This window comes from Periophthalmus magnuspinnatus, chromosome 20 (genome assembly GCF_009829125.3).
Source record: "Periophthalmus magnuspinnatus isolate fPerMag1 chromosome 20, fPerMag1.2.pri, whole genome shotgun sequence".
In the NCBI taxonomy this organism is placed as follows: Eukaryota; Metazoa; Chordata; class Actinopteri; order Gobiiformes; family Gobiidae; genus Periophthalmus; species Periophthalmus magnuspinnatus.
In genome coordinates, this window is record NC_047145.1 from 2499294 (window position 1) to 2515819 (window position 16526).

Sequence of the window (16526 nt, forward strand, 5' to 3'; positions counted from 1 at the left end):
AACAGAGGAAATTGGCCTGAATGTGACCTCTCCTTTAAATGTATTTTAGCTGAGCCGTACACCTGGCCCTCATTTCCGCTGTGTGTCCTGTGGTACATGCGATTTGTCTAAACTGTTCTGTTGGGATGCAACACTAGCCAAATCTCATGGGACAATATTTTCAGGATATGCCTCTCACGGTATGATATTTTTTGCAATATTTTGGAGAGAACAGAATGGTAAACAGAGATTATGTGTCTTCGTGTTGTCTGCATTGAAATGGATCAAGTTCTGTGTAGCTCCCTCTGTTTTTTAGCAAAGGAGTATTTCAGTATATTGTGAGACTTTTGACAATTACATCCCTTCTATTCTGAATACATGTGTACTTGTCAGTAATACTTAGACTTTAAATTCATCTGATAACCAGAGTCTAATTCAGATAAATGCAGGGCATGCCTCCAGAATGTTGTTTTGCTGGAAGTATTTGCATGTTTAAAAGATAAAGCATCCAATTACCACATGGTTTCCTTCTAAGTATATTCAATAGGCTTATATATATAAAAAAAAAAACATCACACTTGTTTATACTAGACAGTTTCGCCACATGTCCATTAATTTATATAGGCTCTTAAATGTAAATATGGAACACCCAAAATTATCCTTACATTGTTAAAAAGTATAATTTGGTTACCAACTTTTATTTATTATTTTTTGTCACATAAACTAAACAGAGTGTGTGAAAGCCGTCAGACTTATACTTGATAAATGCTTGTAATGGTGAAGGCATCTGAAACACTATCTGCGGCTCAAGGCAACGTAAACTCCAGCTATTGTCATTAGTCACATGTTCCTGTCGTAACCTGTTAGGAAACACAGGCCAACACATACGGAAAGTGTGGATGAAAAGAGTGTGACTTTTTTTTGTTTGTTTGTTTTTTTTAGCAAAACCTTAAATATAGTCATCTTAAATGTATTTTACTAAAATAAAAAGGAACTTCTTGTTTTACTAAAACAAGATGCTTGTCTCCATGGACACAAGCAGGTGGCACTTTTAGAAGGTATTTTAGCAATGAAAATATCTGTAAGTGAATATAGATCCAAAGCAATAGCATCTCCATGGAGACAAACACCGGATGACATATCCCCACCAGAAATGTTACAAAGTGCCCCTTTAACTTAAAGGGACACTGTGTAGGTTTTCTGCTAATGGGTCCATCAGCTGATTGTGTTTTGGAGATGCTATAGCTAGCCTGGTATGGTGTTTTTATTGCCAAAAATTACACAAAAATGTCTATTGTGAGCAAGGTCATCTCTCCACAGATATGACCTATAATATGGACTGGTGTCATCACCTGCAATCTCCATGGAGATAGATAAATCCAACTACACAACTCTAATAATAATCACATTTCAAAGTGTGTTTTGCTAATTAATAAGATAAATTTACTACAACAGATCCATGTTGTTGTGTCTCAAGCCCCTTGAGTCTGAAATGAGGCATTTGTATTTTTAATGTCTAGTGTTCATTTGTTGTGTATATTTCTTCTTGACTATTTCTTCCTCTTGTGGACCTACCCAGTACTGTACAGTATCGGGGACACAGGTAAATCCTTGTATGTAAATTATTTGATTGTAAAATTATTAATAATAGAAGCAAAAAAATGATAAATCTTACTTGACGTCTTGTGGGAGCCTCCGCAGAGCGTCGAGTTACTCTTCTACCGCGGCGGACTTGTCTTCTCAAATGTACTCTCAAAATGCCTTTCCATCATTCTCATTATGACCGATTTCAATTCACTTATATTAATAATAAAACAGTTCCTTCCTTCTTGTCCTTATCTGCTCTTGTCTGCTCCGCTCACCTGCTCCCTCTCTCTCTCTCTCTCTCTCATTCAGCCGTCCGTTCTATTGCGTGAGTGTTCAGGAAATCACTGTTTCAAAATGCCTTTAGGAGATAGAAGATGACACACCCATCAATGAAACTGGAGAAGCCAAAGTTAGACAATGAAGGGTTATCGGCAGTACCACTTTATGAATAATGAGGAACAAGAAGTAAGAAGTACATGGACCGTAAATATGTATTGAATTTAAAGTTTCCTGACTTAAAGGTTCTATGTTCTTGTGAGCTTTAAGCCATGTTATAATGTTACCTCATCAAAAACATACCTCACACAGTTCACTCACACGTGTTTGAGTAAACCTTTATTATTAATCTGTCTACATCTGCAAAGCTCAAAATGCTCTGTTCCACCTTGTGATGTCATGAAGAGGTAGTTTTCAAGTTAACAGCTCCTTTTACCTTTTGTTTAGGAGAGATTGGCAAATCCAGGGCTGAAATGATCCAAATGATTCTATAAATGAAGGTGTGTGGAGTTTAAGAGCACAATGGAGAATGTCCTGTATTGCCACATGACATCACAAGGTGGAACAGAGTGTTTTCTGTTTGAGGGAAGAACTCAGCCTAAATATGCAGGGTGTGTGGGTTAAACATGTGTGAATGAAACAAAACACAACTCCAGGTCTGTTTGTGATGAGGAAACAACATTATAACATACATCAGAAAATTGTGTAATATGTGTTTTTTAAAAGATGAACAATGTAACTTTCCTGACAGGGGATTCTGCTACCATGGAGATATTTTTCCGTTGCCTGGAATGTTTGATTGGATGGTGTATATAACATGCATATATCATATTTCTCTGTGTATTCATTGCTCAAAACTACAATGAAAAACATAAGTCTTACCATGAGTCTGGCTCCTCTCCACAGATCTGGCCTGTAAATTGGCTTGATGGCATTTATTTCTTGTCTCCATGGAGATAGAAACATTTAAGGCCATACTGGGGAACATTCCAGAAAATGCAAACTCTATGGAGACAAGTAGGTGATGGCCCTTCACTAGGAAGGTTACATATTTCACCTTTAAATACTTTACTGTACTATAGGCTGATAAACCACCAACCCATGATAACTAGGCCATATTACTACTACTCTTACATTTATATAACTGTTGGTATTGAGTCTAAAGCAACTACTGCTATTGCTAGTACACAGAAACTAATACTTTAATAGTCCTTTTTTATCTTTTATACGTTATGCTACTTCTACCATTACTCCTATTAGTTTTGATTGACTTTCTGCATCAATACTTAGTGCTGTAGCATGGGTAAATTAAGTCAAAAATAAAGTCAAATAGAATTCAGTTCACCATGTATGGACAAATATCTTTTTTGAAAATACATAACAAGTACTGCTAATACTATAAATCAATATAAATCAATTTATCCTCCGTATAGTTTTAAAATGCATTTATTTCTACATTCACAGGTTGTGTTTACATTTCCGCCACTAATCCACAACAATTATGAGTCATTAAGTATTTGAAAAAAACAACGATGAGGTGTAATTAACTTGTTCTTCTGAAAACATCATACTGTTTTGAATTGACAGAGCTAATTGATCTTGGATCATTCTATTCAAAGTAGATGATTGCATTTAAAGTGTTGGGAATTTAAAGGTTATTTGGTTAATGGATAATCAATATTCAGATCACAATATAATCACATACGACTAAAACAACACTCAGTCACTTCAGTCACTTAATAAAAGAAAACGCTTTTGTCACATTCACTTTACTTCTGTTCTATGACACCTGTGGATCATTATGTTATAATTTTGACATTAAATCTGAATGTTCATCTAAAACGACTTAATTAAAGAAAAAAGTCCACTGACTTCCACGTTAGAAAAGGTGTCCACTGAGGTGTCCAGTGGGAGCTGATGTTGTCGTAAACATCATCACAACAAAGCGCTGGGAAGCTGTGAGCACCTCTGATGGATATCTGCACATCACCAAAATAACTACAGGAGAGGCAAAATGCCGTTTTGAAAATAAGCGATTAGAGTTTGCTCAAACATGCACCAATCAGTCTACTTCGGGTGAGTAAATGTTGAGGGGAAACAACTATAACATGGTTAAAAGCTCTGAAATGTCCATTTTGCAGAATGGGTCTGATTTATGTCGGTCACATACTTGAAAAATGACAATCCTGTAATGAGTAACAAAATAAAGGATTTCACTTTCACTTGTTTTTTTTCCTCACAGTAATACTAAAATGTATTATTGTAGAAGTAGAAGTACTTTTAAAATGAACTGCTGCTTCAATACAATACAACTGTCAATACAATACTCCTGCCAAATGACTTAAAAAAAACAAAAAAACATTATGACTTTGTCTGTGTTACGTGTGTCTGTGTTATGTGTGTACGTGGGTGTGTGTGTCTTTGAGTCAGTGTGTTTTTCTCACAACTATGGCAACACTTGGACATTGTGATACAGTAGAGGTACCTTGTCCATCTGCAGGGTTAGTACACATTTTTGAGTCTTGATTTTTCTCATTTTGACTTGGGGTCAACAGCTGGTGTCCGGATGTGGGCCCAGACAGTTCCTGGATTCGTGGGGGTTTTACCGGCTGCATGAGGGCATACTTCTCTCTCAATGCGTCAACTTAAAATGAAAACAAACACACAAATGACTTCAGAATTCTTGTGGGTAAAACCAGTCGTGCATCTTCTCACATAAACCTCAGGAATGACATAAGTACAATAGTGAAGACTAAGTGAACAAGAGATACTTAGCCTCAGGCAGCTAAAAGTATTCAGTCACCAACCAGTGTCTGTGCACCTGTGAGTGGAGGTGTAGTTAAGGAAATGGCCTCCAGAGGGCAGTAAAGACGCACTCATGGAGATTCACTGAAGAGGCAGTAAAATGCAACAGTTCAGTGGAGCGCAGAAAACAGAGCCAAATGACACAGCAGATTTAGCGAATACAAACTGTATAATGTTGAAAAATGTAACGGATTAAAATAATGATTATTTTTGACCAAACCATTTCCTGATATTCTGATACTGTATAAAAATAAATAAATAAAATAAAATAAAATAAAAAGCTGTTGAATGCATAGTAAGTAAAATGAGTGGTGTGCCTGTAGAATATGCAATTCATGACAGTTGACACATGACACATTTGGGCACACTGGTATTAAATGTATGCACACTGATCAGCCACAGTCATATTTGTGCCCTTGTGTCCGTGGGCAAGGCACTTACCTCATCTTACCAGCAAGAATGTGTAAGTTTTCTGATTTCAGATTGACATTCATATCTAGACTATAACACATTAAGACATTTGTAATGAACATGCAGTAGAATGATGATGTAAATAATAATGTTCCCAAAATCAGGAAGAGTGATGTTGAAGTATGCACAGAAACAAACAAACCTTACCTGCACTGTGCGGTTTAAGCCTCAGGTCACCTTCACAATTATGTCACATTTGTCACATTAGGAGTCCTCGAATGTTAAAATGATCATAAAATCCACATGCACTTTCAGGCTTTCATCTGCTTCTACTCTGTTCATACTTGTGCAAACTTGATATATTTGATTATTTAATTTTTTTTACATTATAAGGCTATTTTTCCATAAAAGTACACCCAAAGTAAATTATACAAAATTTTGAAATGTGATATTTTCAAAATTAAAAGAGTGAAGTGGAAAACTTGAGCTAATCTATTGGAGTTGATATGTTGATAATTAATGGTAGAAAAACAGACAGTGCATCATTGTGTTTTGAATGGGAGAGGATGATGTATCATGTTTGTCACCTTAGGGAGCCTCGAGGGTCCCCGTTTTTAAATGGTCATAAAATGGAGAAAAACTGCCTGGGGATGCTTGCAAAGAAAGACACTGTGAATGTGAATTCTGAAGTTGTGCCATCAGGTTTGTTCCACCTTTATGTCTCCATAAAGGTCAGTTTGTTTTTGAGGCGTTCCTCTGTCAGGGCTGTGGAGATGAAGAGATCATAGTTGGTGATGGTCTGTTTCTCAGTGACACATGGGTCAGTTTCATGCCCTGATGGGACTTTCTCCTTTGACCCTTTGTCTGCTATGCACCTGCATCTTCAGTTTCATTTTCACTAAGTTCAGCTCTCGTCCTCCTCCTGCTCAGCTGCGTAACAGTGAAGAGCCTTCTCTTTTCAAAGCCTCTACTCATTTTCTGACACAAAATGGCCACTATGAAAATGACCTGTGCAGCTCTCTTTATTTATTTACACTTTGACACATTAAAGGACACAACCAATCTTTATCTTCAGACCAAGTCAACCGGACCAGTATTGCCCTGATTTGTACTGGAATTCATTTATATATATATATATAAAATATTTTAGTCATTACATATAATGAAAGTCAGTAGGAATATGTTGTCTTTTCATGCTTAAACCTCTCTCATTCAAAACAAAATAATGCACAATTTTTTTTACATTTTTGGCATACAATAGGCTCTAATAAATTCAGCTAAATTTTTTCACTCCACTCTTTTATTCATTTGATTTTAAAATGCATAGTTTACTTCAGGTGTACTTTTTACGGCAAATTAGCCTTATAATGTAAAAAAAAAATATATGCATCAAATATATAATGTTTACACATGTCTGACTTAAATCATGATACTTTGGGAAAATTCACGTGACTGACCTCTACACAGCCAGAAATATAGATGTTTGGAAAAAAAAAAAAAGTTACTCAAAAGGACCCTCCAGTGTCCCCAGGAGACCCAAGGGTTAAAGGTGCACTATGTAACTTCTCTGGTCTCCATGGACATGTTATTGAATTGTCTGGATTTTTCCACAATACAATATTAAAATCATCTACAGTATCTCTATGGCACCACCAGGCCAGGTTACAGCTCTGCTCTGTGTAGAGGCGACCCCACGCATGGTAAGAATGCACAAACAAACCATAACCAAACCCATAATTGAATAAAGATAACCATCCCTTTTCTACACATTTCATTGATCTGGGGCCTTTCCTCTTGCCTCTCCCCCTGCTCTCTGTGTAGGAGGCTGTGGAGGGTGGGCTGTGGCCCTGTGATGCTGACTGTAGTGAACAATGCATTTATTCAGCCAAATGTCAGAGCCAAGCTGAACAATCCAGCCACCCACACACAGTCACTATACCAACCAATCCAGGAAGAACCACAGATACCAGGATGTTTCCGATCAGACAAGAGGCTCTGAGGTAACCGTACACTCATTCATAGGTACAGCAGTGACTGAGAGCAGCTGTCAGTTATGGTACAGATACAGTAGGTTAATTAAAGGCTCTGCATGTGATTTTCCCATGTATTTGAGCCAAATATGTCTTGTCCCATACATATATACTGTATAAACAGCTCTTGGGGTAAAAAAAAAAACAAAAAAAAAACATTCAAACATTTAAAATGAATTAGTTCTGTTTATCACATTCTTAAGTCAGTCAAAATCAGGCACAGCACCTTTAGGTAGGTAAATGTTTTGGGATTTCTGTGAACCCTCCACTCTTATGTAAAATAGATAAGCTCATGTCATGTCAAAGCTAACATTTCTTTAAAAGTTGTGCTTCTTCATCCCACCTGTCTAGATATAATTTATATTGTATCTTATTTCACTTCTGCATAAATACATCTGTATATTTGTACCATATTTGCCATTTTTGCTATAATTTTCATTTTTTTATTTTCATTTATTCGCTCTTAGTTTCAAGAACGATATTTTATAATGTTTTCTGTGAGCTAGTGTGCCCAAGCATTTTCCCTTGTGCGCTAATACAATTTTTTCCCAGTGCTGATTTCTATAATACAATATCCTACTAACCTACAGCATCATCTTTACATGTTTTCCATAAGTTTGAAAGTAGAATTATGTGTAGATATACCATGCATGGAATGATGGCCTAAATGCAACTAAGACCTATCATGTCGACTACATCCTGGGTAGTTTATTACCAGAGTAATATAGACACATGCATGATACTGGATATTCGGAGAATAACATTACAACCACAATAAAAGACATCTCATGGAGTAAAGAGATGGTGTCTGGGTGATCACTATATGTTAAGATTCCACACAAAGTTTAGCAAAAAGTATACTTGATCTCAGTTCAAATAAGTCAAGGCAATAACAACAAACCTCTGGTAACTATGGTCATTTTATTTGATCATTAACTTAAGTATAAATATTTGAGTCATACATAATAGTTTGTAGCTATAAAGTTGTGCAGCTTGATTTGAGCAGCAAAAGCCAAACAATGCAATCAGACCTGAAGCTTGTGTGGAGAGATGAGTGGAAAGTATGTTTTTGTTTTTTTTTCTTTTTGGCCTGAACTCACTCTGAAACATTTAGCAGTTCATAACCTCCAATAACGATTGTAACGCACAAGTAAACATAGATACAGAAGTGACTTTGACTGTGTTCAAAATGGCATCAGGACAGCCACACATGATAAATAATATGTTATTCATTTCAGTAGATGCTTAAAATCTATATAAATAATTACATAAATACATGATGTATCGTACGGTTTGGAAACATTCAACACACTCCTAAACTGTAATGTTTTATTTTGGTCATTTGGTGCTTTATAGGTGCAGAGCATAGGGTCAATATCATCATTTCAAAATGCATACAGATTCATTACAGTGAACTACTCAAAAAATGTTGCCTTCAAATGTTACCATAGGAAGCAAAATGAGTAGATATATTTAATTTGCCAAATAAAGAAATTTTTTAATAGCAAATTTCTTTCTCAGTGCATTGGCAGATCATTTTGTTGGAAGTTACAGAATATTTTTTACTACAATCATCCAAACATAACTTTAACTCTATTAAATATTTCTTCATGCTCCTTCTGAGAATCACAAAACTTTGCATGGAGTTTTCTACATGCATTGTTTTAACCTGTATTATTTATTTTTAGGGTGACAATGTAACATCTGTCCGAAAGTTCAGTTGAAAATTAGATTTTCCCGTTGTGTCTGCAGAGCTCACCAAGCTGCTGTCATGCCGCAGGACACAGAGGACACAGGACACAGAGGAGGGACACTTTTGTCCAGAGGGCTGTGACTCACCTCAAACCGCCCTGACACTGGATCTGATTACCCTACCTGTTGAGCTAGTTCACTTCTCCATGTGTTTAAATTCCCCTCTGGGACCAATAACATGATATTGATTGACTAACTAAATATTCAGCACACAAAATAGATATTGCTTCTGGGTAATGGAGTTTTAGAGGATCACTGGTCTCTTCCCTGTGCAGTCCTGATCAGTGCTATTTCAACCGCAGGCGTAGCATTTATACCTCTTGACTTCAGGCCTATTCTCTCACTGTAATGATTGGATTTGCTGCTCTCCTCAAGATCTCTATTTCCCCCCTCCACACTGGCCACTCCAGTAAGCTCACAATCCCATCGGGCCGTCACCATGGAGACCCCTGTCCAGAACGCAAACATCATCTGGAGACAAACCAGCAAAGACCAGCACTCTCAATATGTGGTACAGGTACTATAGGATCTGTTATATCTTTAAATACAGTTATAAGTGGATTCATTTGAGGAGTTAAACTGGTTAAGTTATGCATTTTGTGTAGTTGTTTATACCTGTTCCACATGTTTTGAACTGGATTAGAAATGTAGACATAATTTGGGGATTTATCAGCACCTTCAAATCTGGATCATTTTTTATTCAATATTAACATGCACTTGTTTGAACTTCTTAGAATGTGTTTTTTACTGGGCCAATTAATCTTGGTTTAATTACTTGTTAAGTAATAATTGGCTTCAATCTTGACGTGTCCTGGTTTGGCCTGGATTAGTCTTGGTTTAAAATTAAAACTGGGATTTTTTTTTTTTTTCTTTTTTTTTTTTTCCATGGTCAGTGTTTTCAGTAATTTCCCCCAAATTATCTGAATTTAAATTTGCTACAAACTGGATATGTTGTAGTGTAGTCACATTTTTGCAGTACCCTCTTTGGACTAAAGTGTTCAGATAAAGCTTTATGCATATTGTTTATGCATGTATACGCAACTGATCGGGTGAAAGTAAATACTGGCTTCTGCTGGTTTAGGCCGAGAGCCAGTACACTAAAACATCAGCTATATCCGTTGTCTATCTCTATGTCTAATGTAGTACCTGTTTAGTCCTGATCTAGTCTAGATTTCAGATGATCTTTTAAACCTGATGAGCATGGTCAAATCTTGTTTTACAGGTTTACTTCTGGTTTACCCCCCCCCCCCCCATTTTCATTCAGCAATGCAATATCAACCCTTTACCAGTAGATTTATACGTATTCTAGTTCATATTCAGTTTGATTGTAACCTTTTTGAAGATCGTACATAGGTCAAAATACTTCCAAATATTCCCTATGGTGTTACTTGGCGTGAAGTGTTTAAGTACCATTGACTTTAGACAGTAGTAATCTGGTCCACCACTCTTGTATCATTCATTTCCACGCACTCCACCTCCTGTCTGTGATGGCTGTCTGTATCTGGATGGGGCCCTGGTCTGTTTTTGGAGGGGGGCAAAAACGTAAGAAGAGTGGGCAAGAAGGCTAAAGTGTGCAAGGCCGAACAGCAAGCCGTAATCATCAGGCAACGAAAAAGTGTGCTAGTCAAATTCGAACGTACAGATCCAAGCGGTACTAAAGATGCACTATAGCATATTAAGGTTTGTAAACTTGGGATGCCATGCCTTTCTAGGGCAACTCTAACCCAACGAGTTCTACTTTCACCTCTTCCCGATGCAAAACAGCACAGCAAGGGAGCGCTACAGTCTACGGAGTGTCCCATAGCCGCGATTAGGCACAAAATGGACATGCAATCCATCTCCACATTCCATAATGTCATGAATCCAAGCACGCCAAATTGTACTGACAAAATCGTTAGCCCAAGCCATATTGCAACTAAAGGTTCAACTAGCGCTAGTGAAGAAAGAGCTAGTAGAAAAATCACAGCTATTAAGGAGTGTCTAAGAGGGGAGCTGACAGCGGTAGAGTAGCGGTCCAAATAGACAAAAGATGGGTTAAAAATAAGAAATCGCACTCTCGATGTCAGCGAAAGGCGGCGTAGCGTATCCAAAAGAATTGACATCTCCTCGCGTTTATTTTCTGTGGTTTTTGCAACGAGGAAAATCCGGGAAGCAGCCACATCCGGTTCCTCGCCCTGCCCACGTTCTGCAAAAATGATATCATCAGCAAAATGGGCGAACTCCGGTTCTTTTAAGAAATAGTGCCGTAAAGTATGAGTAAAGTTCTCTCGTGGTTGACTTGTGGATTCGTTGCGGTCCGATAGATAATTGAGGTACGCTTCGAGCCAGCTGATTCTCTGGAAGCCTTTAGCATATTCTAGCAGGTCGTGTTGTACGGAGGAGTTCCAGTAGGGGGCGCTCTCGTAGATGTAGAATCCGATGACGGGGGAGTAGGAGCTGAAGTAATGCTGTTGAGCTCTTGTGTACAAAACGGTGGCCGTGTCCATGGCAACCAGCGCACTGGGATCGGAGCCTTGGGACACCTGGTGAGCACACAAGATATAAGGGAAAACTCACAATACAAGTACAATTGGGGGCATCACTGGGGGCAATCTGACCACTCCACCAATGATGTTTATGTCGAGAACGGGATTCGAACCACCACCCTTCAGTAGTTAAACGCTCAACTAACTGAGCTACTGTCGCCGAAACATTATTTAAAGGTACAGTATGAAACCTGCTGCTTGACTCCATGGAGATCTTAGTGCTTTTGATAGTATGGAATTAAACTTATGGCATTTATTCAGACCAAAGCATGCATTCTTACTGTAAGTGTGTTCTCCTCTCCACAGACCTTGCTGGTAACTTGGCCTTTTGTCATCAACTTTTTGTACCAGTGTAAATGGAGATGTTAAATGCCATACTGTGGAACATTCCAGGCAAAAGAACAACATCTCCTTGGAGGCAAACAGATGGCCCTCTACCTCTACCATGGAAAAAGTTACAAAGTGCAGCTCTCGTACAACTATTGGATGTCAAGGGGGAATCATAAAATGCCTTATAAATCTACATTTTTGCATTAGCAGCATATTTCCGATTTCATAAGTATATGTGCGCCCTCTACTGGAATTAGTGCAAATGAACCGTGTTAGAAATACAGTGGCATTTTTAGTAACCAGCTAAAAAGAGCAAGCAACAGCCAATCAGTGATGCTCATTTGAATAAATAATAAGTGACAAAATGCTATAAAAGGACTTCTCTTCACACCAGGGTTGGAATAATTTATGCAACCCCCAAAGTCAAATTTCTCTCCAGCTATTTGTGATAAGAATAACATTATTAAAAAAACCCTGACCACCCCACCTTGTCGATCAATATGTATAAAAATATTCATAACATGGGGCCAGATCTCAAAGAAGCGAGTGGCAAATTAGCAAGTCAAGCAGCTCTAAACCCTGCAGTGCATTTCAAACAGGTGAAATGAGTTTGGTGACCACAGCGGTTTAAAGAGGTCTACAGTGTGATGGCCACAGGCACCAATGACCTTCTGTGGCATTCAGCTGCATTTAAATCAGAGGCAGGCACCGGGCTGTTCAGGACATGTTTCCTAACATGATAACAAGTCCCTGGAAACAGATATAATAAAAGGATTGTGTGGGCTGGTTTTCTTTTTGTCTAAAAGCAACGAGAGCCAGATTCCCCTGTTGATTATTCTGGACTTTGTCATGCAATATCTGAAAGGTAAATGTACAAATGTAGAACCTGATGATGAGTGACTCGACCAATTAAATGCATTTCAACAATATTCATTTTATTATTATAGCTTTTGAATATAAGGTGCACTATGCTACTTTTCCAGTGGATGTTCCGGACTGGTCTCCACAGAGATGTTATTGCTTTGCCTGAAATGTATGGCTATGTACATTGACACAAGCAGGTAATGCCACCATGCCAAGTTACTGGTCAGCTCTGCGGAGAGGTGCACCGTGAGAATGGATGTTTTTTTAGGTATACTTAAGTAATAACTTGAAGGAGGCATTTCAGACAAAACAATAGCATTGCCATGGAAACAAACAGGTTAAAAGTTAAAGATGCACCTTTAAAGGAATGCAGAATAATAATGTCCATTGTATATATTGTTATTGTTCTTCATTGCCACATTTCCCTTGTATTTGGTATATGTTTTATGAAGAAAGATTGTTTGGATGCAAATATAGATGCATTTATCCAAGCTTTGGACTAGTACAAAGGATGAATAGGGAAAATGACGTATGTTTAGATATGTTATGGTATTTTATATTATACAGACTTGTACTCATTGACCTCTTTAAATAGTGTGATATAGAAACTTTTCCTTACAGTGAGTTTTTGTGTTTATTTTTGCTTCTCCTGCAAAGCTCAGCACAACTGTCCTTGTAAAAATCAAGAAGAACAAGATTTATTTCTCTCAAAACAAGTCACTGAGAGCAGGTTTTAAAAAGGTAATTATAAAAGGATTTTCTGTACTGATTATCAAGGCAAAGATCTATAATGTGTCACATGAGATTTATAATGCTGTGGCTAATTAGATTAAGGAGCTAATTACATAAAGCCTTTGCCCCTGTATTTGTTTTGGATGAGAAGTTGCTGTAGTCCTTCCATTTTATTAATTTGTTTTATATTTTAGTTTTATCTTATCAATTATCTTCTTTAAAGGTGCACTATGTATCTTTTCAGATGTATGGCCCACCTCCAGCTTGTCTCCATGGAGATGTTAGAGCTTTACCTTGGTTATTCCACAGTATGACATTAAACTGTCTCCATGTATACAAGCAGATGGACCCAACAGACTACATTAATAAGTAGTAAAGAAGTAGTAAAGTAAAAGTTACAGGTCAGATCTATGGAGAGGCAACCCTGCTGAGAAGAATGCATGTTTTTCAAAGTGTTTCTTTGCAATAAAAGCACCTGTACCATATTTTCTGGACTATAAGTGACACTTTTTTTTCAAAGTTTGGCCAGGGGTGGAACTTATACTCAGATGCAGCTTATATGTGAAATTATTAAAATATATATTTTAATAATATATATATTTATTGTCACATTGACCACCGTGCGAGAGCACTCTAGACTTGTGTACCAGTATGACAGCTACATGGAAGCGCCGCTTCATCTATTTTCAGAGCAGACGGAGTTGTTCAGAATCGACACCGAGGATGAAGAATTCAATGGATTTAGTGATTTGAGATCGAGAGTAAACTTGTTAGCTTGTTTTTTATGCTTTAGTTATATGATTAACTGTTAATATCTTTGATTAACATACCAGACATGTATTCAATTCTGTCTATGCTTCATGTAGCTGAATAAATATAAATGTGTTATGTTAGCGTGCTGTACTGCTATTCAGCCTGTTGTTCTCTATTTTATTATTATTATTATAACTTGCCTTTAAAGATAAAATGTTTGTTCTTGGTCTCGGATTTTGTAAAATAAATTTCCCCCAAAAACGCAACTTATAGTCCAGTGCGACTTATATGTTTTTTTTCTTCATTATTATGCATTTTTTTCACTTGAGTTGTCTTTATAATACATTTGAGCCTTACCTGTAAGAATCCCATTAACCCAAAGGAAATGTAAACCAGGTAGAGCAGCACCACAAACGGCTTCACATATGTATTTGTAATCCAGTCTCCATAGCAACGCCGCATACACCCCAGTAACAGGTGGGAGTCCTGAGGGTTGGGGTCCAGACTCGGGGTGGGGTTGGGTGGTCCGTGGGTCGAATTGGCTGTGTGGGGATGACCACTGTGCACTGTGGAGTTATTCATAGTCAGCGGATGTGAGTTGACATGGTTTAAATTTGAATTGTTGCTAATGGGTGGGTTTTGCGTTTCGTCTTGGTAGCGAGTATACATTAGATACCGATACCACGCTGGTTTGGAGTCGAGACGATCTTGTTTGGGTACTCTTCGGCAAAAACAACCGTGTCTATATCCCGTTTCGAGATAGCCTGTGAATACGAGGCAGGAGCTGTAGAACGAGAGCGTATAGATGTAGCTAACCGCGACTGCTAATGTAGCGGTGCGGCAGAAGAGTCGTACGGCGTCCATGTTGGTAAGGGGGGAGGCAGCCAGGCCCAGGGTGAGCAGGTGGATGAGGGTGGAGCCGGAGAAGCGAAGCATGACATCCTCAAACACACTGGCCACGCGCTCCTTCACGTGCTGATCCTCCCTGGTTCTTCTCCAAGACGACAACATCTCAAAGGAGCCGAACAGACCGTGGCCTGAGTAGAGAGAAGAGAGACGGGAATTATGAGTAGATTTTAACCTTATCATTTCAAAAACTTGTCTAAAATTTCTGCCAATTAAATTTGAAGTTGTTTTTTGAACCCTTTGGAGCACAAACAAAAGTCACAAGAGTAAAATTTCAAACTGCATTTCCATACTAAGGAATAGATTCGATATTCAATACTAATTCCAATACCTTTATTTAGACAATAGAATGTGATTTTCAACATTAGATGGTTGTACTTTCTTTTCTATTCCCATGTGTCCTTATATCTGTGTAATCCCTCAGTGTCCAGTAGGTTCATAGTGGTCCATGTGTGTATTCTAGTCTGTGTGTCTTATACTTGTCCTGACACAGCTCAAGATCATTCTAAAAATATTCAGGAAAGGTTCATTTCTATCTTGGGCATGTGACCCTTTAGTATCAGTACCTGCTCAAACTATAATCTCGATTTGATACTGGTTTTAGTATCGATTAGTAGGTGATTTCTGAAACTTTTGACAACCCTAATTATAAGTGATAACAAGCTCTGCATAAAGTAACAAAAGAAGATTTCGAATCCTGCCTAGTTCATATTTAACAGTAAACACTTAATTTAGGAAGTATATGTAAAGCCCAGGTGAAAGATTAAGATGTATGTTTACAGTAATAAGAGTGTAAGTATGTTTAATGAAGATCTATTGTGCTTTTATGTCCTGTGTAGTTATAAAGACACATGTAGATCATTATGTTAGAGTCTAGAGATTTTGAATCGCAATATCTATTTTTCTTTTGTGGCTACGTGACACTGCTGAATCCTATACACGTCACAGTGGGCATGTACCAGTGGAAGTGAAAACTGGGGTGAATCGTACCAATGACGTCTTGAATACAGAGGAAGAAAGATTACTCTAACATGCATGAATCACGCTTTATACAACTTTTTGAGAGGGTAAATGAGAAGGGCAAACAACTATAACATGGATAAAAGCTCTACTTTGCATAATGGGTCTGCTTTAAAATGTTGAAGAATGTACTTTTATTGTGTTACATTTGAAGTTGTTGTTGAATTGCTTATATGACATAAGTTGAAATGATTATTTTCAAATACATGTTATTCAATCAATATTTTTTATTTTACAGTAGTACAATGGAGCTATAACTTTCATCCACACATGTATTGTTGTGTGTGTGTTTTTATCTCTTATTCCATTTGGTGAAAAAGTTTGAACTGTCACAGAGTCCAGTTGCAAAACAAAGTAGTACTACCACAGCTCTTAGTGGCCTGTGTTCTGTGGGGTTTTGTTTCAATCTCGTCTGAACCAGAGAAGTGTGAAAAGCTGCTGAGGCATGGAGGGAAATACTGATTTGTTTGTGACTTTTGTCTCCTGGGCCTTTAACATTTACCTCCAGTTTAACCACACAGATGGATGACTCTGTTTTTGAAATAGGAAAAAAAAC

At 37.7% G+C, this 16526-nt stretch overlaps 2 protein-coding genes across 4 annotated transcripts in view; both read right to left on the bottom strand.

Annotated features, from left to right (window-relative positions):
* The window catches only part of LOC117388651 (adhesion G-protein coupled receptor G2-like), a 39282-nt gene extending 37413 nt beyond the window's left edge, over window positions 1–1869 (bottom strand). For both annotated transcript variants that reach the window (XR_008649149.1, XM_055230085.1), the window contains exon 1: window positions 1655–1869. The gene's annotated coding sequence lies outside the window, so the exon portion shown is untranslated. The remainder of the gene's footprint in view (window positions 1–1654) is intronic.
* Window positions 1870–10234: 8365 nt separating this feature from the next.
* Window positions 10235–16526, bottom strand: part of ptchd1 (patched domain containing 1) — a 31282-nt gene continuing 24990 nt past the window's right edge. The window contains exons 3-5 of one of the 2 annotated variants that reach the window (XM_055230088.1): window positions 14648–15081; window positions 14402–14530; window positions 10235–11362 (exon numbers count right to left, since the gene is read on the bottom strand). In XM_055230088.1, the coding sequence (XP_055086063.1) occupies window positions 10259–11362; window positions 14402–14530; window positions 14648–15081 (1667 nt within the window). In that variant the 3' untranslated portion in view covers window positions 10235–10258. Of the gene's footprint in view, window positions 11363–14401; window positions 15082–16526 lie in introns of both variants that reach the window. The other variant, XM_033985900.2, reaches the window with a different exon arrangement.